This window comes from Aureobasidium namibiae (assembly GCF_000721765.1).
Source record: "Aureobasidium namibiae CBS 147.97 unplaced genomic scaffold scaffold_3, whole genome shotgun sequence".
In the NCBI taxonomy this organism is placed as follows: Eukaryota; Fungi; Ascomycota; class Dothideomycetes; order Dothideales; family Saccotheciaceae; genus Aureobasidium; species Aureobasidium namibiae.
The window spans coordinates 990,212-1,015,282 of record NW_013581206.1 but is presented as its reverse complement, the minus strand read 5'-3'; the positions used below and the strand labels follow the sequence as shown (position 1 = coordinate 1,015,282).

Sequence of the window (25,071 nt, the reverse complement as noted above, 5' to 3'; positions counted from 1 at the left end):
GACAGCTCTAGCGAAGCTGTGGTTCTCGACGTTGTGACTGATGACTGAGAGCCGCAAATTTCACGTCATGCCACATGGTTTCTGAACTATTATACAGCAAGAAGTCTGTCTCTTTCTCGGCCAAGCAGCTTTCTTGAGTGGAAAATTTCATTCAATGCTATGAGTGAAGTATTTACATTGCTATATCCCCTCTATGAATGCCGGTCCGAATGCTCTATCAGACCGTGTCTCTTGGACAAGAGTCGTTCGCCGGATATATCACCACGGTGCTCCGGCTTGGCCGCAGAATGACATGCAGATCACAGTACCAAAAAAGGCATTCCCCTCGGAGCAAGATCCTGATGCTATGCCAAGCGACTCAGCAACCACGATGCGAGTGTGGCAATCTTTCGTCGTACGTAAGTACGGTGGCTCTTTGCGTGTTGTCTTCGCGTTCTCAGACGACACGACGCAGGCTGGGAGTTTAAATTGGCCAGAGTGGTCGTATGCATGTGTGTCTGTCTTGCATGCTTCAAACCTTACCGATGCATCAAGTTGACAAGGCCGTTTCAGCCCTTGGCTTTTCAACAACATGGTGGAAGTTACAAGTAGCTTGCAGCGTTTGCATAACAGTGACACCTGTGCGACAGGATGCGCGACGACGGGCGTGACTTCGGCCGCTCAATCATGGTCACGCAAGAGGAAGATCGGGTGGGCAGAATTGATCAAAAAAGTAGGTAGAGCTCTGAGCCGCAGATACCAGCAACTGCCCCGCTGGATGTCGAGCTAGCTAACTTTGCGCGATAAAGGCCGCCAAGTCCAGGACCGAGGCAGATCCATTGGCAAAGAAACAGGATAAAGTTCATGCAAGGCGCGTGGTAAAAGAGGGAAAGATGGAAAAGATGGCTGGGAGTATCACAACGCCGCCCTTTGAGATGCGAGTGTCCTGAGGGCATCGCTTGTGTTATTATGCGAGCGACGAAAGGAGAAGGCCGGTAGCAGCAAACAATTTCACAGAAAGAACTAGAGGGCTCAAAGAGTCAAAAGCAGGTAGCAGTAGATGAGGGCGGAGATGAGAATAGACGAGCTGGTTAGCGCGGTTGCCACGGTCCTCCGGCGCGGCATCCACGATGCTTCCTGCCCTCTTTCCTGTATTTATGCCTGGTGTCCCCGTCAACCGTCCTCTTCCTTCCTCTCCGTCTCAATAACCCACTCTCCATTGCATTTCTGCCTCTACAATCGACGACATCACCAGACCATCGACTCTTAATCACACAGTAAGTCCTCTCATGTTCCGAGCGCATGCAAATCATTCACGCCCGTGCTATGACTCGCATGGACGCGCAATCCTCCTCCATCTTCTCCCCCAGAGCTGTCGCATCTAACGCTTGAGCCTGCGTAGATCTTCGTTGCAAACATGCTCTACTCCACCATCTTCTTCGCCGCCTCGGCCTTCTCTGGCCTTGCCGCCGCCCAGGTCCAGTCTGGCAACTACACCATCGACCCTAACTCGGTCGACTCTACCACCAGAGCCAACTGGTGCCGTGCCGAGACCAACACCTGCCCTATCCTGTGCGGTGGTAACCTCTACAAGTCCAACACCTGCACTCAGGCAAGTACCATCATGTTCACCTCACCGACCATTGTATTGACTTTTTGCGCAGTCCGACCTGACCTACACCTGTGTCTGCAACAATGGTGTCAGCCCTGATATGTCGCTGTACCAGAACACCATCCCTACCTTCGTCTGTAACGAGTACAAGGGCCAGTGCCTCGCCACCAACGCTGGAAACGCCACTGCTCAGGACCAGTGCCAGAAGATTTCTTGCGGCAACCAGACTGCCTCCAACATCATCTCTTCTTCGACCTCTGCTTCCAGCTCTTCTGCTACTTCCAGTAGCGGCACCGTTGCCAGCGCTACTTCCGCTGTCGCTAGTGGCGCTTCCTCGGCTGCCTCGAGCGCCTCGTCCGCTGTCTCGACTGGTGCTGCCACCGCAGTCACCGTCGGCAACGGTGCTCTCGTCGCCTCTCTGTTCGGTCTTTTCGCCTACGCTCTGTAAGCAGGGTCAGTAGATGGCCTTGACACGGATTATGTGACAGCGATGGATACCCCGAGTGGAAGTAATAACGGCACAGTATACGAATGGTACCGGGCATGAGAGTAGGCGTTTTTGTTCACCATTACCAGCGACGGAGTTGTTCTTTTGGGTCGAACGGGCTTTTATATTCTATGCATCTGTAGTGATGCCTCTTTTCCCCCAGTAGTTAATGACTCAATAAACAACATTGATCCCACATTGCAGCAACGCACTCAATACTTTAATTGTTGTGATGTGTATCGCGGCGATACAGACGGCCGAACCAATCAAATCTGGGCTGGATACGCGCACGGGGCAGCATGAAGCCGGGGAAGTCTCAGGTCAATGTCACACAGACAGCTGGAGCCCGAGACAAGGTGTCTGCACATATGAGACCGTCGGATGGAGATGGTATTGCATTCGTAAACTGTAGATGGGTGTTGACAATCTGAAATCAAAAGAGTAGTCGAGTTGTCTGAGAGATGAAGTCGGAACAAAGGCATCTAGATCTGCTTCGTTTGGCGGCGATCTCGACCAGTAGGTCGGCACGCTTGATTAACAACAAGTGACGTTTTGTGGAGTGCAGCATAGCTGGCAGCAAAAAAGTTCCCAGACGACGGCAAAAAGCAGTGAGTTGTCTGTGTTACTGCGTGTCAGCTAGTCCCAACGAACATTGAGTGGGAATGCCAGAGATATTTGTACTGTCCTGTTTGCGTCGCTCCTTCGTCAATTCCAATCACCGCTTCCCCAGCAATCTCCCCCTCTCACCCATCCCCAACTTTGCAGCTCGACTCCCTAGAACCTCATTCCTACGACCGCGAACCATGGCTACTCTCGGCGCATATCAGAAGAAGCACAAGGTCGCCATTGTCGGCTCTGGCAACTGGTACGTGAACAGCAACCCTGACCGACCCAGATCCCACGTCATAGCTGAAGACCGGAGGGACTGACGCTTCCCAGGGGCACTACCATCGCCAAGGTTGTCGCAGAGAACACCCAAGCCAACAGCGATCTGTTCGAGCAGGATGTCCAGATGTGGGTCTTTGAAGAGGAGGTGCCCGTCCCCAAGGAATCAAAACACTACAAGGGCGATGACAAGCCGCAAAAGTTGACCCACATCATCAACGACATACACGAGAACGTCAAGTACCTGCCGAATGTCGCCCTCCCCAAGAACATCATCGCCAACGCCTCGCTCGAAGACACGGTCAAGGACGCCAGCATCCTCATCTTCAACCTGCCTCACCAGTTCATCGAGAAGACATGCAACACGTTGCAGGGCAAGATCCTGCCTTATGCTCGTGGTATCTCTTGCATCAAAGGTGTAGAAGTCAACGACAATGGCATTGAGCTCTTTTCTGAGTGGATTGGCCGCAAGTTAAATATCTACTGTGGCGCCTTGTCGGGAGCAAACATTGCTACCGAGGTTGCTCTCGAGAAGTTTTCCGAAACCACCGTCGCATATGACCCCCCTACCATGGACAGCCAGCAGCCTACCCCCAGGGGCTCCCCTCGCGCTTCCGAGATTGATCTCTCCCAGCTCAGCGGCAAGCAAGACCAGCATCAGAAGATCAAGCTCTACCCCCTGCCTAGCGAGTATCCTCCCCTCAGTCACGACAACGTCAAGAAGATTTTCCATCGCCCTTACTTCCACGTCCGCATGGTCTCAGACGTCGCCGGCGTGTCACTTGGTGGTGCGCTCAAGAACATTGTCGCTCTGGGTGCTGGTTTCGTTGATGGCTTGGGCTGGGGAGATAATGCAAAGGCTGCCGTCATGCGTGTCGGTATCTTGGAACAGGTCAAGTTTGGCAAGATGTTCTTTGCCGACTCTGTCCGAACAGAGACTTTCACCGAGGAGAGTTGCGGTGTTGCAGATCTGATCACCAGCTGCAGCGGTGGTCGCAACTTCCGCTGTGCGAAGATGAGTGTCGAGCGTGGCATGACCATCAACGAAGTCGAGGAGCAAGAACTCAACGGCCAAAAGCTGCAGGGAACCAGCACTGCTGCCGATGTCAACAACTTCCTGAAGAAGCAGGGTCTTGAGGACGAGTTCCCTCTGTTCACTGCCATCTACAGTAAGCAACATACCAACCTACTACATGGCTTAACTAGCCGACGCTAACACGATGCAGATATTCTTGAAGGCAAAGACAAGGCCGAGAACATTCCCGAGCGCATTGAATCCAAAAAGTACCCATGAAGCAATGACCCTTTTATATTATTTCACGACCGAGGTTGACTAGCTGTCAGGAGTTATTCGGGGCATACCAGAGCAAAACTATAGACTGTCTAGGTAATGATTATGGAGTGTAATAGAACAACGTTCGTGTACCACTAGCAGGCAGGGTGTATACTAACAAGAGACGGTTCTGACCTGTGTATGCGGTCCCCACGATAGAGGCATCTTTTGCTAGGGTATCATTCGGAGCGAGCGTTGGGATTTCTCGTTCAAGTACGGATACAGAGCACGGCCAAGGAGGGTGGTTGGGCTTGTGGAGACGGCGGAAGGATGAAGCGACTCTCGGCGACTGGAACCGCGGCTTCCGAACCATCGTCATCTTGACTCGGCCAAAAACAATTAAACGGTGGTCGAGTAGATACCCTCGGCCAATACTCGATCGTGGTTCTGAATAGATAGATAGGTGGTTTCTATGACCCTCTTCGCTTTGGTTCCTCATATTTCTTGCATCCGAACTCACACTCTATAATGCTAGCTTCAAGGACTCTGCCGCGAACACTCGGTGTGACCGGCCAGTATAGTTCCAGTGCTACAGCCGCTATCTTGAGAGGTCATGGCCAGGACACTATTTCAAGAACGACCAATGCTGGTCAACTGACTTCAACAATACAAACGCGGTTCTTCACAAGGAGCATTGAAAGCAGCAAAGGAGGTGTGTAATCATGTCTAGACATTGGCCATATCCAACGAATTGCCTTAACACGAACCTAGATCGAGAACGGGTTGTCGTACTAGGCTCTGGTGAGTTTTCTTGCTGCTAGTATCCATCACTTGTGCTCTATCTCACCTTTACCGCAGGCTGGGCTGGCTATACACTTGCCCGTGACCTTGACCCCAAGAAATATCAAGTTGTCGTTGTATCGCCTCGCTCCTACTTTGTCTTTACCCCTCTACTCGCCTCAACCTCAACAGGTACGCTCGAGTTCCGCACGGCTCTCGAGCCCGTTCGCTCTCGTCGCACAAAGGTAGAATTCTTCCAAGGTTGGGCTGATTCCGTGGACTTTGTGACCAAGACGTTGAGAGTCGAGGAGGCTGTTGAGAATCCATGGCAAGCCATGGCTTTGACGGCTGATGGCCGCGAGGATCAGAATGCAAATCAACTGGAGCAGGAGAAAGGTGCTGAGCCGAAGAAGGGTAAAATGTTTGAGATGAACTACGATAAGTTGGTTGTAGCTGTGGGATGTTATTCTCAGACTTTTGGAACACCTGGTGTCAAGGAGAACGCATACTTCCTCAAAGATGTTGGTGATGCCAGAAAGATCCGTAACAGAATGCTTTCCTGTAAGATCCTCACGGAAAACAATCTTTTGTTCGTATCACTGATCATATTACAGGCTTTGAGACGGCTTCTCTCCCAACCACTAGCGAAGAAATGAAGAGACAGCTGCTTAGATTTGCTGTTGTCGGAGGCGGTCCCACTGGTATCGAGTTCTCTGCCGAACTCCACGATCTCATCGCCGAAGACATGGCCAAGATCTATCCAGACCTCATGCAGTACTACAAGATTTCTGTGTACGATGTGGCCGAGAAAGTCCTCAGCATGTTCGACGACAAACTCGCCAGATACGCCATTGAGCGCTTCACCCGCGAAGGCATCGACGTAAAGACTTCTCACCACGTCAAATCACTACGCAGAGGCTCACCCAAGAAACTACAAGAAGCAGACGGTGATCAAGTAGTCAAGGACGACACGAGCTGCTACACTCTAGAGCTTCAGGAAGAAGGCGAAGTAGGCGTCGGCATGGTGGTCTGGAGCACAGGCTTGATGATGAACCCATTCATCTCAAAGTCGCTCGCCAAACCCTACACCATACCCATTTCCAGTGCTGCAGTCGAAACACCCTCGGATGCAAAGAGTTGGAACATCTCCACTCACCCACGCAGCGGTGGTATCATGACAAATGACCGCCTACGCGTGATCATGCAACCCTCTGACCAAGCAAAAGTCGGCGGAAAGGTCAACGGCAGAGCAATAATCAACGACGTCTACGCCCTGGGCGACTGTGCGATCATGGAGAACTCGGCGTACCCTGCTACAGCTCAAGTTGCAAACCAGAAAGCTCGATGGCTGGCCAAACAGCTCAACCGCGATACCATCGACAGCAATGCCTTCACCTACAAGGACTTGGGAGTAATGGCATATGTGGGAAACTGGAATGCTATAATGCAATCTTCGGGCGGAGACGTGAGTGGAAGAGTCGCTTGGTTGATCTGGAGGGGAGCGTACCTCGCAAAGTCGGTTTCTTGGAGGAACAGGATACTTATCCCTACATATTGGTTTGTGAACTGGTTGTTTGGCAGAGATATCTCGAGGTTCTGAGTACAATCAAAAAGAATTGACAAGAAGCCAATTGCTTGATATTAGCGCAACTGTATCTTTCGTAGGATTTCAAGCCTCAGCGCAACTGTATCTTTTGTAGGGTTTCAAGCCTCCAACAACTTGACAACACAAGACCTTTACAGAGGATACTAGACCTTCGAAAGTATAGCTTGTACATCGAGTAGGGAGTGATGGTTCAGTGACTACCGTCACACATGAGGAAGCCGGTCAGACGTAGAAGCTGGCCACTTTGATACCGCGACGTTCAATTTGTAATATCTTTACAACCACTAAATTTATCCTCTAGCTACTCAACAATACTAGATTTGATTCATTTCTCCTAGAATTTTACTTCTTGGCTTGTTCCTACTACAAGAATATATGCATCGTACTAGGTATATACGCTCTCACATACTCCTCCACGTCTTTGGCGTGAAGCCCTTGCACTCTGTGCAAACCTCCACACGTATCAAAATCCGACACCAGGAAAATGCTCTGTAAACTCATTTGTTGAACGCTGCATGTTTTTGAATCTGACTACAGCCACTTGTGCCTGATTTATCATCTGACATCACTCACGACCATAATTAGGAACGCTCAGATGCTTGCGTGCGCGGGGCTGATGAACGAAGTGGGTTGTGGAAAGAGCAGTGGGAGAAGGAGCGGCCGCCTGATACGGCTTTCCACATTGACGAGCCCAACCAGATTACAAACTCTCCTGTGTTCTCAATACCAGCATAGTCAGACAAAACCCCATTGAAGCTTCATTTGCCAGTTCACCGCACATCAGACATCATCACGATGCTCCGTCATACTACCATCCTTGACAGTGACGACGAGGAGGGTGATTACATTCAAGACCCCATCCAGTCAGACGACAATGCTATCGAGTCGGACGATTACGAGCCTCCTCCACGACCATTCAGGCGCTCAAGGATCAACGAGGAAGAAGAAACATCAGTACAAACACAGTCTTCAAAACGGCGTACAAAGAAGGACCCTCCAGCAGGCCGCAAGAAACGCCGTGCATCCCCAACAGGCCAGAAGAGGAAGAAGCTCATGGACGGCCTTATCGCACACGCTAAGAAGGGAGGGTCACAGGAGAACACACCCGAAGGCTCCAACTCCACTGATGGCAGGAATTCGCGCAATCTCGACGTTCTAGTCAACAAGTGCGGCATGAGCTTACGCTCAGGAGCAGTATCTGACTATACACCGACCCCCGGACGTCTACTTCATGTGTCTGAGTTTGAAAATCAAGGACGTGACTGGCAGATCATCCAAATCGAAACCCGTAACATCACTCGCGGCGATGACACCTTCCCCGTCTGGTGGGCGACTCCACAGGACTTGTCACGACCAGGCAGCCATACTATAGTCCCATACAGACTCAATCCCCGTGGAGCAAGGGAACGGATCACGAGAAACAAAGTGTTTGTTGGGCACGGCCCTTATCCTATCCCGGATGATGGATGTCTCGAACTGCACATTTGTCCGACCAAGGACGATGCTATTGCTCTCTGTACCATCCTTTGCGACATCCTCAACAGGTTTCCCGAAGACCTTCCGGTCGATAACTGGAATGCAACTTGGGGTCATGGAGGCCTCAAAGGGGCCCCTCAAAATGCTGTCAGATTTGTAGAGGTGGCTGCCCTCTTTGCATGGAATCCGCACGTCGACATTCGTCGTATCGGTACACCATTCAAACCATACACAAAGGCCGACAAACGAAGGGGTGCGTATGGTCAGATGCTCTCAATCGAACTCAACAAGGACAAAACCCTTGTAAGCAAGCTACCTGGCAAACTGTTCTGGGAGTCAGATGCTGCCACTGTTGGTCCCGAAGATTCAAGTGCAAAAGAGCGAGTAATCTCAATTACAGGCGTGGTTCTGCTATAGTCGGGGTGCGGAATCGATCACCTTATTTTGGTGGGCGTTTGTGATTATTCGAATGGAGTGGCCGGCTTGGCCCCTGACCGGCTTCCTCAACGCGATGGTATGAAGCGGTTCAGGCTCCTCCACCACTCCGGATGCATGTCTTCTATGCATATTTTTGCTATATCTCATCAGGCCGTTGATCGACTGGAAACTTATACCTTCGCGCCCGCAGTGTCAGATGTACCCTTATCAGAACTCATCCCCCTAGGAGCCAAATCGTATAGCCTGCAGCCGTTACGAACCCAGGTCCGTCTGTCTTTCCTCCATTCCGGCACTCGCCTTGTCTTCTTCGGATGTTACTGCTTTTGGCCTCAACACTGGCCGAAGCACATCGCCATTTTGGTCGGCTCGTCAGCTGCATGTTTGACATATCCATTGGTTGGTTGCCCGATGGAAGCGCCGCTTCTCAGGCATGAGGGGTCGACCACAGCCTTCGACGGGGCAGGGATCGCCATCAGCCACAGGCACCGCCGCCCTCTGCTGGTATCTGTCTTCATGGTCCTGAGGCCTTGGACCGGTGTTGACCTTGCGCCTCTCATACTCGTAATCACGAAGATTGGCGAGAGCGGATGCTTTGTCGATGAGCTCCCCTGCGACCGAGTTGATGGTTAACTGTTCGTTTGAGGGCACGAACTCTTGGTGACACTGGAAAATGCCATAGGAAGGGAGGTTTGCAAGGTCCTTCTTCAGTGCTCCGACTTTGTCCGTGTAAAGACCAAATCTACTGGTCAATAGCGTCTCCACGATGGTGTACACCTCCATAGGATCCTCGTCGTCATCTTTTGCCAGCCAGAAGTTTACTGTAATCGGCTCTAGATTCATGTCCTCCATTGTCTGGTAGATTTGCAAGTCTTTCTCGCCAGTCAGGCCTTGTTTGTGACGGGAGGTCCGGGTGGGAATCCCCTTCCATTGGGCGCTTTTGCCACCGTAGAGGGCCCCCTTTCTTCCAGGGTTGCGGTTTGTCCTCCGAACGCCAGAGACTGTAGTAGCGGGAAGAGCGATTTTCGTCTGGACGAGGACTCGTAGTCTGCCGAGATGTAGGTATGTGCCACGTCTACCCCTGGTAGGCTGCAGTTGTAGGTCGACGCTGACTCTTGCTGTAAGTGCATCGAGATCGACTTTGTCTTCATTGAGCTGATCTCGCAAGAAGTCGGGTATTCCGTCCTTCCTATGTGCAAAGGTTCGTAACGCGTCCAGCTCCAGAAATGCACAGGGTTCTCGAGAGTCGAGTCGCATCCATAGAGATGCGGCGTCTCATGGGCTCTCTTTGGACATTGTCCGAGTCTAGAAATCTCTGTGCCTTTTTATAGCGAGCATTACACTTTGTGCTTTCGTAGGAGAAAGGAGTCAAGGGGACTAGGATTGCAAACCTCAGCACACGGGAGGGTCTACAACCTTATGCGAGAAAGCTGTGACAGTAGTCGATTGGACGTTTGAAGCCACTGCTTCGTGGATACGGTCGGGGCTGTCGTTGATGAGCATAAAGTGGTCGCGAACAAGGGCCTCGACATCTTGGCGCAGCTTCGACTTGGTCTTGTTCTGGGCATCGGCCCTTGGAGTCCTAGCCGGGCGTTTAGGCATGGGTGCAACAAGTTGCGGAAGTGTCTTGGAGGAACAGAATAATCACTTCTACGTATTGGTTCGAGAATTGGTTGTTTGGCAGAGATATCTCGAGGTTCCAAGCATACAAGCAATGGAAGTGGGCAGGAGGCTTCGGCGAAGCTGCTCGCTTGACACTAGCGCGACTTCCTTTTCTAGTATATTAGACCTACAACAACCTGAAAACATTTTGCAAGGAACATGTATTGAATCGTCACCAAGTTCTGCTATCAGTGGATTCGTGTATGCATTAGATGTTGGTCAAGTTCATCACAGATTTCGTGCAGAGTGTGCAGATGGGTGGTCAACATAGGGGTCTAAATTGATATATTTCTTTGAGAAATTGTATTTAAATGTACAGATGGTGGTAATGCTTCGTAAAACATGCCACATAATGAAGTGATTACATTATAAGTGTGCGTGCTTTTGATCTTTCGTTATGCTGGACGTAAAACATGAGAAAAATGTCCAACAACAAGGGTTTGCGTCTGGTACATATCAAACGTGATACACACGCTTAACAGGCGCGAACGTAGAGGCCGAGAGGCGAAGGATTGTAGTCCTGGAAGTAGTTCAAATCAAGGCCTCCAGTCGCGGTGACCTCGAAGGAAACTCTGGTGCCAGCGGGGCAAGCGTCGTGGCTGAGAGTGTAGGAAGAACCACGCTTGAGGGCGTCAACTGAGCCGACCTGCTTGGCAACAGCGGGGGCGTTGGCGTAGGTGGTAGACTCGTCAGCCACACCGTTAAGAACAGCGATGGTGAAACCACCCTTGTCGTTGAAGGAGTAGCTGGAGGTCTCGAGCTGGTCAAGCTGGGGGAAGAGGAAGACGGTCGAGCAGGTCTTGCCAGCGTACGAGGCAGGGATGTCGAAGTTGAAGATAGTAGAGACCTTGGAGTTGATGGTGCCGTTGTACTGAGTACCGTAGGCCTTGTTAGGGTTGGAGGCATCGACGGGAACGATCAAGTGGGGGTACTGGTAAGCACCGTTGATGTCGGCAGGACAGCCTGATGCAGCAGGAGTACCACTGGGAACGACAGTCGAAGCAGCGGCAGAAGTGACGCTGGGCTTAGCAGAGATGACAGTGGTCATGCCGGTGCTGGTGCAGTCCGAGACAGTCGAACCGCAGTTGGTGACGGTGATCAAAGTGGTAGAGAAGATGGTGACAGTCTCGCCGTCCTCAGCAACAGAGGTAGCGGCCTTGGTGGTAACGGGCACAACGGTGGTTCCGGCAGCAGAAGAAGCAACCGAGGAGGCAGAGGGAGCGATGGATGCAATCACGGAGCTGGCAGCCGACGAGGCAGACGAGACAGCGGAAGAGACCGAGGGGGCGATCGAGGCAACTGACGAAGCGGCGGATGAGACGGCACCCTGGCTAGAGGCTTCGGATGAGGCGTAACCGGCAGAGGGAACAGCGTTGCTGATGGCAAGAGTGGTGCTGGCAGCGGCAGATGTAGGCATGGTGGCGCTAGCGACCGAGCTGGTAGGGGCCGCAGAGCTGCTGGTGGCAACGCTGGGGCATGAGAGGTCGTACTTGGGTTGCTCACCAGAGGCAACGATACCGAAGCTAGGGGTAGCAGAGTCCTGGAGGATGTACCACCAGGTGGGGATGTTACGGCTGATCAACTCGCAAGCAATAGACTTCCAGTAAGCCTCGGCGTTGTCAACGCTGGGAACAGCCAGGTTCTCAGTGGGGCCGGTAGTGGGCCAGCCAGTCTCAGTGATCCAGATGGGCTTGCCGTTGGCAACACCAGCGACGGCGTTGTAAGCATTGAAGAAAAGAGTGTTGGCGTTGGCAACCGAGTTCTCGTTGGTGTTCTCGTAGTAAGGGTACTCGTCGAGACCAAGGAAGTCAGCAGCAGCGACAACAGCAGCGTTCGACGAGTTGGTGTAAGTCTGCCAAGTATCGACGTGGCCTACAGGCTTGCTGGAGAGAACAGTTCCGGAAATGGCAGACTTGACTTGACCGATGTAGTCAACGAGGATGTCAGGTGACTGGCCAGTGCCAGCGTTGGAGAGGATACCAGTGGGCGAGTCACGGTAAAGATCCTCGCTGCCGACCGAGATACCAACAACGAGGTCGGAGAAAGCAGATCCGTACTGGTCAATGGCGTTCTTGAGAGCAGTGAGCTCGTTGTTGAAAACATCCTGGGTTGATGATGCCCAGAGACCAAGGAGAAGAGTTGTGTTGGTAGCAATGGCAGCGGGAATAGCGCTGATAACAGTGTTGGCAGTGCCCTCTTGGATCATGGTGTAGAGACGAGCAGAACCCCAGCCGCTGGTGGTGTCAAGACCTTGTGCGGTGCGGAATTGAGCTTCGAAAGTCTCGAGAGTGTTGCCTTGCGAGCCATAGTTGAAACCACGGGCAGCAGCCAGAACGGTCGAGGCACCTCCTACGAGGGAAAGAATAGCGGATCTCATGTCGATGAATATCCTACGGAAGAAGTATGTTTGGAGAGAGGAAGAAAATGCGAATTGAGCTGAAGACGGAACCGAGCTCTTTTGTACCTTGTGGGCCTCTGTGACGACAACATAGAAAAGCATACGATTTGCATCGATCCTGCCGTGCTTCCGCCACAGAGCGTGAAGTCTCTTGTGGGGAAATAATGGGTTAGTGCATGGTGTGGGTGGTGAAAGGGCGCCGAAAATAGCACCATGACGCCCAGCCACTGCAGGTACGCCATCATCGCCTGGAGGGCTCGGTCAACAGAGTTGAGAAAATCTCGGATCCGCGCGGCCAAGTATCGACCGGAAGGCAGAACAGCCTTTGTTGGGCCGCCGCTGTCCGCCAAAGGATGTCGTGGCTAGACACTCAACCCCAGTCGGGCAAAGCGGAACGCGACGTACCTACGAGAAGGATGTCAAGAGGACGATCATATGGTAGCGTGACGGTAAGGATCGTATTCGCGTCAATGGTTTTTCTCATAGTCTGGTGGAGCTATATATGGACAGTGTCCTCCTGACATGTTTAGCGAATGGTCTCGTTATATGGCAAACAGCACTTCGATATAGTAGAACAGGTTGCAAGGCATGCTGCATGCACGATCTGCTGTGCGACGGCAAGGTTCATCCACGTTCTCGCACTGCTTCGATGACGCTGCAGTTCAGCCGGCGTGTGACGGCGGCATGGTCTGCCGATTGACGTTGTAGCGTTGGACGATCCAGGAACGCCTTGCCTTTTCCGACCCAGGGCGGGGCAACAGTATTTGCTTGGCAAGTTGGCGACGGAAAAAGTCTTGCTCCCAAACCCTAACGACTGCGACAAAAGCTGTTTGCACCGGGAGGAACTGGTCTGTTTCTATGCATGGCAAACCATTACGAAGCGTTGGGGCTGGGTCACCGCCAGTTCGATGGAAGCCTGACTGCTCAAGACATCAAGCAGGCGTACCGAAAAGCTCTGCTCGAACATCATCCGGACAAGGCGCAGACTGGAGACACAGCCCGAAGCGTGGATTCCATCACGGTCGCATACAAAACTTTGTCCGAGCCCACGGCCAAAGTTGATTATGATCGCGAACTACGTTTGCAGCATGCGCGCAACAAGGGCGGCGACAAGATCTTCCACACCGGACTTGATATTGTAGATCTGGACGACTTGGACTACGATGACAAGACTGGTGAATGGTGGAGAGGATGTAGATGTGGCCAGGATCGCGGCTTCATCATTACGGAAGATGAACTCGAGAATGAGTCGCGCTACGGAGAGCTCGTCACCGGTTGCAAGGGTTGCAGTCTTTGGCTCAAAGTCTTGTTCGGAGTTGAAGAAGATGGAGAGCAGGATATCCAAACCGCAAGCTGAGCTTTTACTGTCCTTCTTCAAAGCTTGTCTCGGTGGCACAGAATGACGGGAATTGCGCCACAGTCACCGCATCCGCTGAGTCCTACGAAAATACATGCACCCTTGTCCCGGAAGCTATTCGAAAGCGACACGATCCAGATCTGGACTGCTGGACCAGTCATCTGGTGTGGATCTAAGACTTTTGACTCCATTGAAGACCAAACATGCTACTCCAGGTATTCAGGGACGAACAATTTCTGGCGAATTGTTCTGGCTGACGTTCCGCAACAAAGAGAGGCGTCTCGGCATACGACAATCCTTTGTTGCGACCATACCCCAAGGATGGCTAGACGACATGAACAACTATGCCGTCGCATTCGGAACACGTACAGCCATACCTCTGGCATCGGCTCACCGCAGTGTTTTGTGAAAACCATCGGCAACGCGTTACTTGTTACTCAAGTCGCGGGATTATGATGATACAAAGCGAACAAAGGAACTAGGCAGGCGATCTCTGGCATCGTCTACAAAGTTGAAGTAACGTTCTTTGTGGCTTCCGCTTCCGAATCCGGCTGGACTTTATCGATCAAGCGAAACTCGATATCTCTTTCTGTAGATCAAGCAGCAACACAAACTTTCATAGCTTTGTTCGAGTTGACTCGCCTCCTAAACATGTCGCCTTATGGTATCCCGGATCCGCCACCAGTGGTCCCTCATGGCTTCAACACAGAGAACTATGTTGCACGACTAAATTGCGTCGCGAATCGATTCGAAATACATCCTCGCTTACGAGGCCAATACTCGCAGCTTGCTTCGATAGATCCCATCGTTAGAGGAGAACTAAAAGTCGGTCCGCCCAGTCGAGTTTCAGATTGGCATCCTCTGCTAGAGAAATGGGGACTTCAAGTTTTCTCAGCGGCTGGCTTTATCAATAGTACAGCTTATGGTGGATTTGGACAGGGTCAAATGCCTGAAGGCCGCCTTACTGCAGCTACGGGTCACGGGCCAATCCATCCTCTCCTCAGAGAAGATATGTGGCAGGGGCTTCAGCGCGGCGAATACAGTCTCATGGAACCCGCGATGCGTTTAGCTTCCGCCATTCTCGACGACCCCGAAACTCTACGCTTTTTCGCTGGACTGATGGTTCCCAGCGATCAAATGCCGTATGTGAACCTTCCACACATCGGTAGATGCCCTCGCTTTGTACCGAGCCCGCCACTTGATGTGAATGCACAAGCAGACACATACAAGAAACTCTTGGATGTGCGCAGCTATATGGCATGGGGTTTGGTGGATATGGAAATAATGATAGATACACACTTTGCTTTTGGGCTTACGAGGCCGGGACTTGATGGCAACGGCATGGTTTGTGACGGCGCAAGAGGGCCTGGGTACGTGCTGGTCTATTCTGGCTTCGGTTGTAATCAACTAATTTCTCTTCTAGAACTCGATCGAGTGTCATTTTGATGAGCCGAGGCTACGTTGACGCAGTGCGAATGTACGTTGATGCTGATCCAACACGCACTGGATTAGCTAGGTTTGTCAACGACACACAACACCTTGCTTCAATACCTCTGGAGGACAGGATCAACATCGAAGAGGAGTCGGCCTTCGCACGCAGCACAATTTTGTTCGTGGACACACTGATTCATGAACTCACGCATGCGATCTGTGGTGCCTACTTCGATATAGGTTTGATCAAGACCTCTGGTATGCCAAAGCATAGTCAGGTCTACGAGCCCTTTTTCGGCGGTGACCGTTGCAACGAGACTGGGCATGCCATGTCATCATACCTTTGGCGGGGGAATCCCCTCGGAATATGCTATTGGAACATGCCCCAGGATGTTACGTCCCTTTGGACACAACAGCACATTGGCCCGCTGGGGCTCTGGTGGGCTGACAAATGGGACAGATGGATCTTCGATAAAGGCAACGTCGGTGTCAAACCAAGAGCTATGGATGCCGTCGACATCGGCTCTCTCGAACGTATCACACCAGTCCCTCAAGCGCACGTCAACAAGATGTTTTCGAATCAATTGTGGCATGATGAGATTCATCGTTTTGGCCTGGATGCTATTCGGATGCCTGAGATGCACGACTGGTCAGCAATGTGGACTCCCTTGGGGATAATCAAGGGCGCCTGGGGTACTGGACCGGATAGGTGGAACGATGGACCGGCGCCTGCTCCTGTTCCTCCAGCTCCTGCTCCCCCATCTCCCAGTACTGATAGCGAACCGGGCGGCGTCCCTTTGTGATGTGCATATACATACTGCAATGTTTATTTCCCTCATCGCGTATCCATATGATTGCTTTGGTTTCATGATGCAAAGTAAGCGCGGACATATCTGGACATCTTGAACACACCTGGCTCATCTGTATGCCAGGGTTGTACCCCTGACAAGCATCCCAAAGACTAGTACTCCAATATCAACTGCACAACCCGACTTTCTGACCTATTTTCTGCCTCATAACTTCATCGAGTACTTATGTGTATGCTACGGTGGAATGTAGTTCTTGCTGACAGATGTGGTCCGTCGATGGCGATTTAAAGACTTTTACTGCTACATCTCTGTAGCTTCTTCACGAGTATCACAATCTGAGGTCCTTCGACTTGCAGGACATTGCAATACAGAGTACAAAACTCAGACACGAATTGAAATACTTGTTTATGATATCTCTACCTATGTACTGTGTGCTGTTCCAGTTAACTCTCCAACAAGGATACACATATGGAAGAAAAAAAGGCACAACATCGCCAGGGTGGCACCAAAATCTTGGTCGTTTCGACCATGCCCACATCAAATGGTCTTAGAAAATCTTATGACGGACTCCACCAAACAATTCCATGAAAAGAGCACGTTTTTATGATATTGTGTCTGATGTGTTCGTGTTCATCCATTACTCGTGTGTTTGTAGTTGTACCAAAAGAGTACTCTATAAAAGTTGAACCTAATCCACAATCATGCGGACCTTCAGCAAATCCTTCTTGACGATCTCATCCTTCTTGTCCAAGAACTCCTTCATGTCCCAAGTCACGCTGACGTATCTACCAGCCAGCCAGTCTCTCTTCTCGTTGATGAGCCAAGCAACAGTATCAGCAGCCAACTGCGGTTGATCACAGAGCACATGATGGCTCTCCTTGGGCATTCTGCTGGCTAATTCGGTCATCACTCCACCGGGATGGATTCCAAAACAGAGAATGTCCTGATCGGCATATTCTGCTTGGATAAATTCGCCAAGCCTGAGAAGTGCGAGCTTGGTAGTCTGGTATGAAGAAGCGCCAGGCATAATGACGTGGGCACCGATAGAGCTGGTGTTGATGATAGTCTTGTCGCCATCTTTGGTGTCGAGCAGAACGGGAATGAAAGCACGAGCTACCAGGTAGGGACCTTTGATGTTGACTTCCTGAGTCTTCCACCATTCGTCAGGGTCACTCTCGCCCATCTTCTTGAAGTCTTCGAGGTATCCAGCGTTGTTGAACAGTACGTCCAGACCACCAAACTCGCGCTTCACGGTCTTGGCTGCTTCCTCGGTGCTCGATACATTGGTTACGTCCAGCTCAATGCTGATGACCTTGGGAGCATCGTGGCCGGCTTCCTTGGCTGCCTTCTCCACATCTATTGCTAGCTGTGAGAGAGAGCTGCGAGCACCCAGTGCGATGCTAGAGGCACCTGCACGAGCAAGGGAGAGAGCCGTTTCCTTGCCGATGCCCTTGGAGGCGCCCGTCAGGAACACACGCTTTCCTTTCAAGTTTTGAGATTTGGTCGAGATGAAGTCGTAAGTGTCATTGTGAATTGTAGGAGTGAACTTGAAGCCTATCGTAGAAAGATTAGGTCAGTTCTTTGGCTTGGGACTGTTCGCAGTCCGAGCGTTACGTACCAGCATGGTGCATCATTGCTTCGGACATTTTGGCAACAGGTTGGATGATGGTAGTTGGGAAAACGACAGGATCTGGTTCGACGTAGCAGAACAAGAGCCGAGTCGAGGCAGAAGAAGTATAATATATCTATTATCCTCGAGTATGTCATAGCTGACAATGTAATTGGCGGCGTTAGGTCAATTCGTATATCCGTAGCTCCGGTTAGATACATCCGCAGCTTGATGCACTGCACGAGTCATGTGCGAAATGGTTGCTTCAACTGGAATTTGAGAAACAAATCGCTTATGATCGAGTACTGTCCAATATACGAAATGTTCTACACAACCACTAACGATTGATCTATGAGCTCAAATATTGGTGTATCTCAACCTACCTCTATGACTGTATCTTGGCATCGTTGGACTCAACTGTGTCCGCTGCATTCCTCATTCGTGGGTCTTCGCAGCAGCATGAGCTAGCGTACTCCATGTCTCGTGTATATCATCATCAACTAGATTACTCCTCCTCTTATGTCCCATCAACAGCCAAACATCTTTGTGGTGCTAACGTTGATTCGACTCCACTTGAAATCTGTGAGTAAGCTCTTAGCGAACTGGAACGGCCAGTAGACGTGATACAGCCACCAAGCTGGAAGTGGGTCCCAGATCTCGTAAGTGCCGTCTCTCCAGAAGAACAGATGCTCAAGGAAGGTACCGAAGTGTTCAAAAGCCTCGCCAAAGCTGTTGCCGTGGATCTTGAGGAGTGAAAGGGTGGGTAGTATGACACAGGTTGTCAGGTCGTGACCGATCCAGTAGTACTTGCCGGGTTGGTGGGGATATACGGGCGGTGTGTAGGAAGCTCCATTGCTTCCTTCCTTCACGGGTGTCGTGGGCTCTTCGAGAACAGACATATATCCCTTCTCAATCATTTCTGGTGTGCTGTTGAACAAAGCAACGGCGGTGTGCGCACGAGGATTGCACTCGATCGGGTACAGCGTGACGACCATGTTGGGGTCTCTCTGTGCACGCTCAGCATCCTTTCGGTCCACCAAGAAGTCGAAAGAAAGATGGCCTGTGAAGTTCTCGGGGTCGCTTGCTGCATACTCCTGTGTGAAGCGCAGCATGTTGCGGCTCAGAGAGGAATCTGGGGGAAGTGCTTCGTAATGCATCAACAGCTCGGCAGAAGGACAAGCAGTGAAAGCCTTGACTTCGCCACGAACGACCAAGGCGTGAGTGCAGTACTCGGGGCCATCAATGAACTGCTGGAGAATCCACGGGCGGCTCTCAGAAATATGAAGGCGAGAGATGTGTGCTTTTGTTGCAGATACCGAGTCAAAGGGCAACAAGGTCATGTCACCTCGAACAGAATCATCGGTTCCGATGAACTTCATGATGAACTTCTTGCCCGAAGGTCGCACATCCTCGAGGACTCGTAGAGCGGCAGTTTTGGAGGTAATGGTATGAGTCTCTGGAACCGTGAGGCCGAGAGACTTTGTGTACTCGGTGAAAGAGTGCTTTTCATGCAGCTTCTGTGTAGTGGCTACATTGTACTGCACTGCTTTGCACTTTGTGAGCAGCTCGATCATCTCCTTGGCTTGGCCATCCTCAACAGCGCTCGCGACACCGGAACAGCTGACCCACAAGTCGACCTTTTCCTTTCGGACAATGTCCAGAATACTTTGACAGTACCTAGACGAGCCTTCTCTGGTGCCATCAGGCTTCGCGAGACGGTGAAAAGCCTTTATCGAGCGTGACACGTGCCCGCAAGTGATTGGCAAGAATGGCGGCTCGAAATCAGCGCCGATAACATTGTGACCAGCAATAAAGAATAGGCGAGCGAGGACGAGGCCCTTGGTCATGCCAACACCAGTCACCAAGACGGTGCGGGGCTCGAAGTAGCGCGTGTACGTTGATCGCACTCGGGCGCGGTGTGAGGTCGCTGGAAAGGCGACGAGGATGCGGATCGCATAGCTGAAAAAGAGGACAAAGGTATCCAATGGCAGGAAGAAGAAGCTCAGAGCAATCAACTTTACGTTCTGCAGCGCATGGGCAAAGCGTGACGACTCAGCAGTAAGCATGGTGGCTGCGTGAGGGAAAGGAGCGAGAGACGCCTCGACGAAGGAGCTCCAAGCAGTCGCGAGAGGATGGAGCCTGCGTGTCCTTGTCACGACTGGATCATGGCATTTGACCACCCATGCAAGCCATGTTTGTTGATCACGATAGCTTCGCGATAGCTCGGTGGATAGCTCCCCCCGTTTTCACATGCTTTCCACTAGTTCTCAGACGTCATTGACGATCTGAACACCTCGGAAATCGCGCGAGATGCGGCTGAAGCCTAATTGATAGTGAGACGATACACGGAATCTTGGTTGCAAATAGTTGAGTACGATCGCGTCAGTGCTTCCTTCAAGAAGACAACCGAGGCGCCAAAGGGCTCGATCGTTGGGAGAGCATGGAAGACAAGAGAAACGGCAGTTCAACAAGCACAGGGAGGGAGGGGAAGCTCTGCTGTGGGAAAAATTTCAGTAAAGCTCCAGCTCGAGCTTGAGCTCAGCTCAGCTTGCTTTGCACAATTTCACATCTCTGCATACCGAAGCTTGTGCAAGTTCGCATGTGAAGATTTCTTTGAAGAGCAAACAACTTTTTACTCATGACACACTCGGGTATCTCTTGTAGTCCGCTGAGCCAGTTCTATATGATCCGTTTCATTCACATCCTCCCTCTCTACCAGACTCATATGCTAGGACGTATGGCGCGTATATACATTAAATCGTCGTGGTCGCCCCCCAGAGGCTCTGCTCCCGTGTGATCGGTTGCTATGAAGCACGGGCTTCCTCTAAGGGGACTCTTCGCCAGTGCAACGAGTGATTTCGACGCCGTCCTGCGATTCTGTCAGTGCTTCTCTCCTAGATTTGCGGACCAGTTTGTAACTTACCGGCACGCCTGAGGGCTCGTAGCTGTTGATGAGCTTGCTCTCGTAGACCAGGTTGGGGTTACCCTTGGACTGTTGCAACTTCTCCTCCGTCTGTCTGTTGGCGTACTGTTTGGCGGTTCTGTCTCCGAATCTGGCGTCGGGGTTGCTCTCGTCCGAGGAGGCCTCCGCGGCCTTGCGCTTCTCAGCAACACTGCTGCGGACATACTCGAGGTATGGTGGGTTGCCGGGTGCAATGACGTTGTCGGCCGCCAGGACGGTTCCGGGAGTCACAATCTTCAGTTCTTCGCAAAGCTTCAGGTCGGTCTTGTAGGCGGGCTTGTAGTGGTCGAGGAACATCATGTCGACGTGCTTGAGGGTGCCCTCGGTGTGCAGTCTCTTGATCGAAACAGCGCTGGAACCAATGATGACCTTGACCAGATCACTCAGACCAGCCAAGTCAACCAACGAGGCGATGACTGCACCAAAGACAGGGTCTCTCTCAAGACTGAAGTAACGCTTACCACCAGCCTTGCGCACGGCGTCGGCGTAAAGAATGCAGGAGTAACCAATGTAGCCTCCCAACTCGACCTGTGTCTGCGGTAAGTTTTCTGTTGGTTTCTTGACTGGTCTTGAATGCATCGTACCATGGTCTCGGGCTTGACTTCTGAGATCAAGTTGGTGACAATCTTGCCCTTGTCCTCTCCCACATTCATGAGGTATTTCTTCGTCCTTGCGAACTCATCAATGGCGGCCAGGACCTTCTGAGGATTGCCGCGGATGTCTTCGATGTCTGCCTTGCCGTAGACAAAGTGCAGGAGCTCGAGTTCACGGCCGTCGTCGAAGAAAACTTCCTCCTGCTGGGCGTAGGCCTTTTTCTGATCAAATTCTGCCATTGTAGTGTTTCTTGTGGTGTCTTGAAGAATAACGAGTTTCCAGTATCGAGCGGATGAGTTTCCAGAGCAATTGCACAAAACGAATGGTTCCAATTCACTCGGATTCCAAGCGAAGCACTACGTGGCAGGAGCTCCAAGAGCTGAGCTATTGGGGTGACGCGACGAGCCCCACTATCTGTTGATGAGCCACAGGACATTTCTCGCGACGACGCGGTTCAACGAGCTAAGAGGAGGGGTAATGCTGCAAGACTCTGCTAGACTCTCAAACGGGAGAGTCCAATCATCATGCAAGCGTCACCGAAGGAGGAAGCACTGACGCAAAAGCCAGATCTGCCCCTCACCTGAGCCCCGCATCAACACAAGCCCAAGCATGATCGTTTTAATTTCAAACAGCTCGACCTCGCTGGCAGCACTTATCTGGTATCTAGAGATCCACTTCGGCCCTGCAGCTTCGCGCGAGCACTCTGTATCTGCTGCCAAATTGATCCAATTCACGAGCCAGGCTGATATGCGCTTGTCATGATGGGTGCTTCGACGACGACATTTTAAGCCGCAAGACGGCAACCCCAGAAAATGTCTCAAGAAAAGCTCCGAGTCTAAAAGCCTGATGTCAGGAACTCATCAGATCTGTGGTGGGTCACTAAACTGAACATGGTTTAGGCGGATCTCATTCCCACGACATGAACCCCACGGGCCTATCCTAACACGGCAGCTGAGCTGCTAGTCGATGATGCTCATTGGACGTTTGCCATGGCCGCTGGGATCCAAATCCATGGCAGCAGAAAGCCCGCGAGGCTTGCGTGTTGCAGACACTGACATGTTTCCGACTTCGACGGGCGCAAGCGGCGGTGCAAGTTCGTGGTGCTAGTTTCGAGCCGGCCAAACGGGGCTGACCTTGGACGCACGCCCGTCGTGGCAGAGGTGCATCGGAGCGATTCGCCTGCAGTCTTCGTACCTGGATCTGAATTAGCGTCAGTCTGCTCAGAGGTTATTGACGTGATGCACTCGAGCTTTCAGTGCCGTGCTCCACGATACCTGCCGATCTCGTGGTTGGCGAGGATATATGAAAACCCCCCTCTTCCTCGGCCATTTGCACCTCCTCACCTTCCTTCTTCCACTCTCATCAACCCTCATCCTCTTCTCAACTTTTCCTCTGCGTTTGTTCAACACGCACACAACACCGCAACTATGTCTGACATGAACGCTACCGTCCAGGAGACCAAGGCTGGTTTCCACGTCTCGGGTTACGAGAAGATCGAATATGACTTCGAGTTCCTTGACGGTGTCTTCAGCCCCAAGAACAGCCAGCTCGCCGACTGCTACCAGCGTTGGGGCAGAGTCCTGGCTGTCATGGACGCCAACATCTTCGATGTCTACGGAGACGAGATCCAGAAGTACTTCGACCACTACAAGCTCGAGCTTTCCATCCACAAGACCATGATTGGCGAGAAGGCCAAGTCCATTGACACCCTCTTGAGCATCGTTGACTCGATGAACAAGTTCGGTGTCTACCGCAAGGAGCCCGTCCTGGTCGTTGGTGGTGGATTGGTCACCGACGTTGCCGGGTAATACACACACAATGATCCACCGCCATAGATCTATAAGGCACTCTGGCCAATATCTCCTAAGCGGTCAATTCCTGCCATTGAACACGTTACTAACCGTTTACAGATTCGCTTGTGCTGCTTACCGCAGAAACACCAACTTCATCCGTGTTCCCACCACCGTTATTGGTCTCATTGACGCTTCCGTCTCGATCAAGGTCGGTGTCAACTACGACAACTACAAGAACCGTCTTGGTGCCTACCATGCTCCCATGAACACTTTCCTTGACTTCACCTTCCTCCGCTCTCTTCCCGATGCCCAGATCCGCAACGGTTTCGCAGAGTTGATCAAGATCTCCACCTGTGCCCACCTCGATACCTTCAACTTGCTCGACAAGTACGGTGAGCAGCTCATTGAGACCGGCTTCGGTCGCCGTGAGGGTGCTCCCCAGGAGGTCCGCGACGCTGCCGACAAGATCAACCGCGGCGGTATCCACGAGATGTTGAAGCTTGAGACCCCCAACCTTCACGAGATTGGTCTTGACAGAGTCATTGCTTACGGTCACACGTAAGTCAATTCTAGATCTCATCCATCACCACTGTACTGACATGATTAAAGCTGGTCTCCTCTTCACGAGCTGATCCCCGACCCGCCTCTTCGTCACGGTCACGCCATCTCCATCGACATGGCTTACTCGGCCACTCTTGCCAACATCAGAGGCATCCTCAGCGACGAGGAGCATAAGAGACTTCTCAACCTCTTCTCTCGTGTCGGTCTTTCCATGGACGATGATCACTTCACCGAGGACATCCTCGACAAGGCCACCAAGGCCATCCTCAAGGTAAGCTGATGTTTTTGTATCCTTGAAAAAATTTCTCGACTAACAACGATTTTTTCTTAGACCCGTGATGGCAAGCTTCGTGCTGCTGTTCCCAGCCCTCTCGGCTCATGTGTCTTCCTCAACGACGTTGAGGCTAGCGAGATGAATGCCGCTCTCAAGAAGCACAAGGAGATTATGAAGTCCTACCCCCGCCAGGGCAAGGGCCTCGAGGCCTTTGTGGATTCCAGTGATACCGGGTACGTTAAGCCCAAAGTACAGATTCAGTGGGCCAATCTCGCAAATTCCACTGGCAATGATGGGATGGTGTCCTGGACGCTATCTCGTTGATGTTGGGCTCGGATTGTGAGCTGGCTTGCCGCGAAAGTACTACATCCGTTCTTCCACCACACATGCTAATTGTACCTTTGCTTCAGATACACCAAGAACAACACCCAGGTCGAGAACAACGCTTCCAACTCTGCCAGCAAGTCTGTCATCAACGACGACGTCAAGGATGGTGTTCAGCCCGCCGGCAAGAAGACCGCTGAGAACATGGCCAGTGGCCCCGAGGGTGTTGACGGTGTATCAAACCCCACCACCAACGGTGCCACCAGCCTCAAGTCAGGCGGCGAGTGCTGCTAGACCCTTTTCTTTCCATGATTTGGGTTGTTGTCCTGTTGAAGGAAAAAAAAAAAAAAGCTTTTGATACCACAGCCTTGGATGTGCTGAAACAAAAAAAGACATCACCTCTCGGCGCAGGGAAGGCGCATATGTGATAATACTTGAATAGACGAACCACCCTGTAAAAGGGTTTGGCAAGCTAGACATAGCTACGAATATCCAATTACTGATGATTTATTGATACAAATTATTTTTTTGCTCCTTCCTTGAAGTGTGACTGGCAGTCGCGGCACATGCTTTCCGTCAGAAATCTCGACCCTGACGCTGACCTTGGCAAATATTATCGAAACCGCTGTCATCATGAACAGGTACATTCATATGTAATGAAGGGTCTTCCAATATGCTAGACGTCGCCAGCCAAAAGATAGTCCGAGACTCGCTTGTGTGGCACAATCGTCAACTTCTATGCTCCTCCTACAAATATATAGAGC

The 25,071-nt window shown here is 51.6% G+C and overlaps 12 protein-coding genes across 12 annotated transcripts; 8 read left to right on the top strand and 4 right to left on the bottom strand.

Annotated features, from left to right (window-relative positions):
- Positions 1 to 292: 292 nt before the first annotated feature.
- On the top strand, positions 293 to 929 carry M436DRAFT_61426 (uncharacterized protein; the record flags this gene model as incomplete). Its single annotated transcript, XM_013574865.1, has 3 exons — positions 293 to 398; positions 630 to 712; positions 789 to 929. The coding sequence occupies 3 exons, from the start codon at positions 293 to 295 to the stop codon at positions 927 to 929; spliced, it is 330 nt and encodes a 109-aa protein (XP_013430319.1).
- A 467-nt stretch (positions 930 to 1,396) lies between these two features.
- Positions 1,397 to 2,039, top strand: M436DRAFT_70532 (uncharacterized protein; the record flags this gene model as incomplete). The annotated part of the gene is made up of 2 exons (XM_013574958.1): positions 1,397 to 1,591; positions 1,644 to 2,039. 2 exons carry the CDS (start codon positions 1,397 to 1,399, stop codon positions 2,037 to 2,039), a joined length of 591 nt encoding a protein of 196 aa, XP_013430412.1.
- An 842-nt stretch (positions 2,040 to 2,881) lies between these two features.
- On the top strand, positions 2,882 to 4,257 carry M436DRAFT_70531 (NAD-dependent glycerol-3-phosphate dehydrogenase; the record flags this gene model as incomplete). Its single annotated transcript, XM_013574957.1, has 3 exons — positions 2,882 to 2,943; positions 3,018 to 4,132; positions 4,190 to 4,257. The coding sequence occupies 3 exons, from the start codon at positions 2,882 to 2,884 to the stop codon at positions 4,255 to 4,257; spliced, it is 1,245 nt and encodes a 414-aa protein (XP_013430411.1).
- Positions 4,258 to 4,958: 701 nt separating this feature from the next.
- M436DRAFT_40007 (FAD/NAD(P)-binding domain-containing protein) lies at positions 4,959 to 6,616 on the top strand (the record flags this gene model as incomplete). Its single annotated transcript, XM_013574656.1, has 3 exons — positions 4,959 to 5,037; positions 5,095 to 5,577; positions 5,631 to 6,616. 3 exons carry the CDS (start codon positions 4,959 to 4,961, stop codon positions 6,614 to 6,616), a joined length of 1,548 nt encoding a protein of 515 aa, XP_013430110.1.
- An 801-nt stretch (positions 6,617 to 7,417) lies between these two features.
- Positions 7,418 to 8,486, top strand: M436DRAFT_61423 (uncharacterized protein; the record flags this gene model as incomplete). Its single annotated transcript, XM_013574864.1, has 2 exons — positions 7,418 to 8,401; positions 8,463 to 8,486. The coding sequence occupies 2 exons, from the start codon at positions 7,418 to 7,420 to the stop codon at positions 8,484 to 8,486; spliced, it is 1,008 nt and encodes a 335-aa protein (XP_013430318.1).
- A 419-nt stretch (positions 8,487 to 8,905) lies between these two features.
- M436DRAFT_79404 (uncharacterized protein) lies at positions 8,906 to 10,135 on the bottom strand (the record flags this gene model as incomplete). Its single annotated transcript, XM_013575051.1, has 2 exons — positions 8,906 to 9,722; positions 9,933 to 10,135. 2 exons carry the CDS (start codon positions 10,133 to 10,135, stop codon positions 8,906 to 8,908), a joined length of 1,020 nt encoding a protein of 339 aa, XP_013430505.1.
- A 535-nt stretch (positions 10,136 to 10,670) lies between these two features.
- M436DRAFT_39891 (glycoside hydrolase) lies at positions 10,671 to 12,572 on the bottom strand (the record flags this gene model as incomplete). Its single annotated transcript, XM_013574635.1, has 2 exons — positions 10,671 to 11,330; positions 11,517 to 12,572. 2 exons carry the CDS (start codon positions 12,570 to 12,572, stop codon positions 10,671 to 10,673), a joined length of 1,716 nt encoding a protein of 571 aa, XP_013430089.1.
- An 883-nt stretch (positions 12,573 to 13,455) lies between these two features.
- M436DRAFT_39405 (uncharacterized protein) lies at positions 13,456 to 13,950 on the top strand (the record flags this gene model as incomplete). The annotated part of the gene is made up of 1 exon (XM_013574543.1): positions 13,456 to 13,950. One exon carries the CDS (start codon positions 13,456 to 13,458, stop codon positions 13,948 to 13,950), a length of 495 nt encoding a protein of 164 aa, XP_013429997.1.
- A 651-nt stretch (positions 13,951 to 14,601) lies between these two features.
- Positions 14,602 to 16,184, top strand: M436DRAFT_79401 (uncharacterized protein; the record flags this gene model as incomplete). Its single annotated transcript, XM_013575050.1, has 2 exons — positions 14,602 to 15,320; positions 15,374 to 16,184. The coding sequence occupies 2 exons, from the start codon at positions 14,602 to 14,604 to the stop codon at positions 16,182 to 16,184; spliced, it is 1,530 nt and encodes a 509-aa protein (XP_013430504.1).
- A 694-nt stretch (positions 16,185 to 16,878) lies between these two features.
- On the bottom strand, positions 16,879 to 17,836 carry M436DRAFT_79400 (NAD-P-binding protein; the record flags this gene model as incomplete). Its single annotated transcript, XM_013575049.1, has 2 exons — positions 16,879 to 17,744; positions 17,809 to 17,836. The coding sequence occupies 2 exons, from the start codon at positions 17,834 to 17,836 to the stop codon at positions 16,879 to 16,881; spliced, it is 894 nt and encodes a 297-aa protein (XP_013430503.1).
- A 490-nt stretch (positions 17,837 to 18,326) lies between these two features.
- On the bottom strand, positions 18,327 to 21,594 carry M436DRAFT_70524 (uncharacterized protein; the record flags this gene model as incomplete). Its single annotated transcript, XM_013574956.1, has 5 exons — positions 18,327 to 19,870; positions 19,943 to 20,010; positions 20,634 to 20,668; positions 20,723 to 21,289; positions 21,346 to 21,594. 5 exons carry the CDS (start codon positions 21,592 to 21,594, stop codon positions 18,327 to 18,329), a joined length of 2,463 nt encoding a protein of 820 aa, XP_013430410.1.
- A 1,188-nt stretch (positions 21,595 to 22,782) lies between these two features.
- M436DRAFT_79397 (2-epi-5-epi-valiolone synthase-like protein) lies at positions 22,783 to 24,601 on the top strand (the record flags this gene model as incomplete). Its single annotated transcript, XM_013575048.1, has 5 exons — positions 22,783 to 23,159; positions 23,266 to 23,706; positions 23,758 to 23,980; positions 24,041 to 24,216; positions 24,394 to 24,601. 5 exons carry the CDS (start codon positions 22,783 to 22,785, stop codon positions 24,599 to 24,601), a joined length of 1,425 nt encoding a protein of 474 aa, XP_013430502.1.
- Between the last annotated feature and the right edge of the window lie 470 nt (positions 24,602 to 25,071).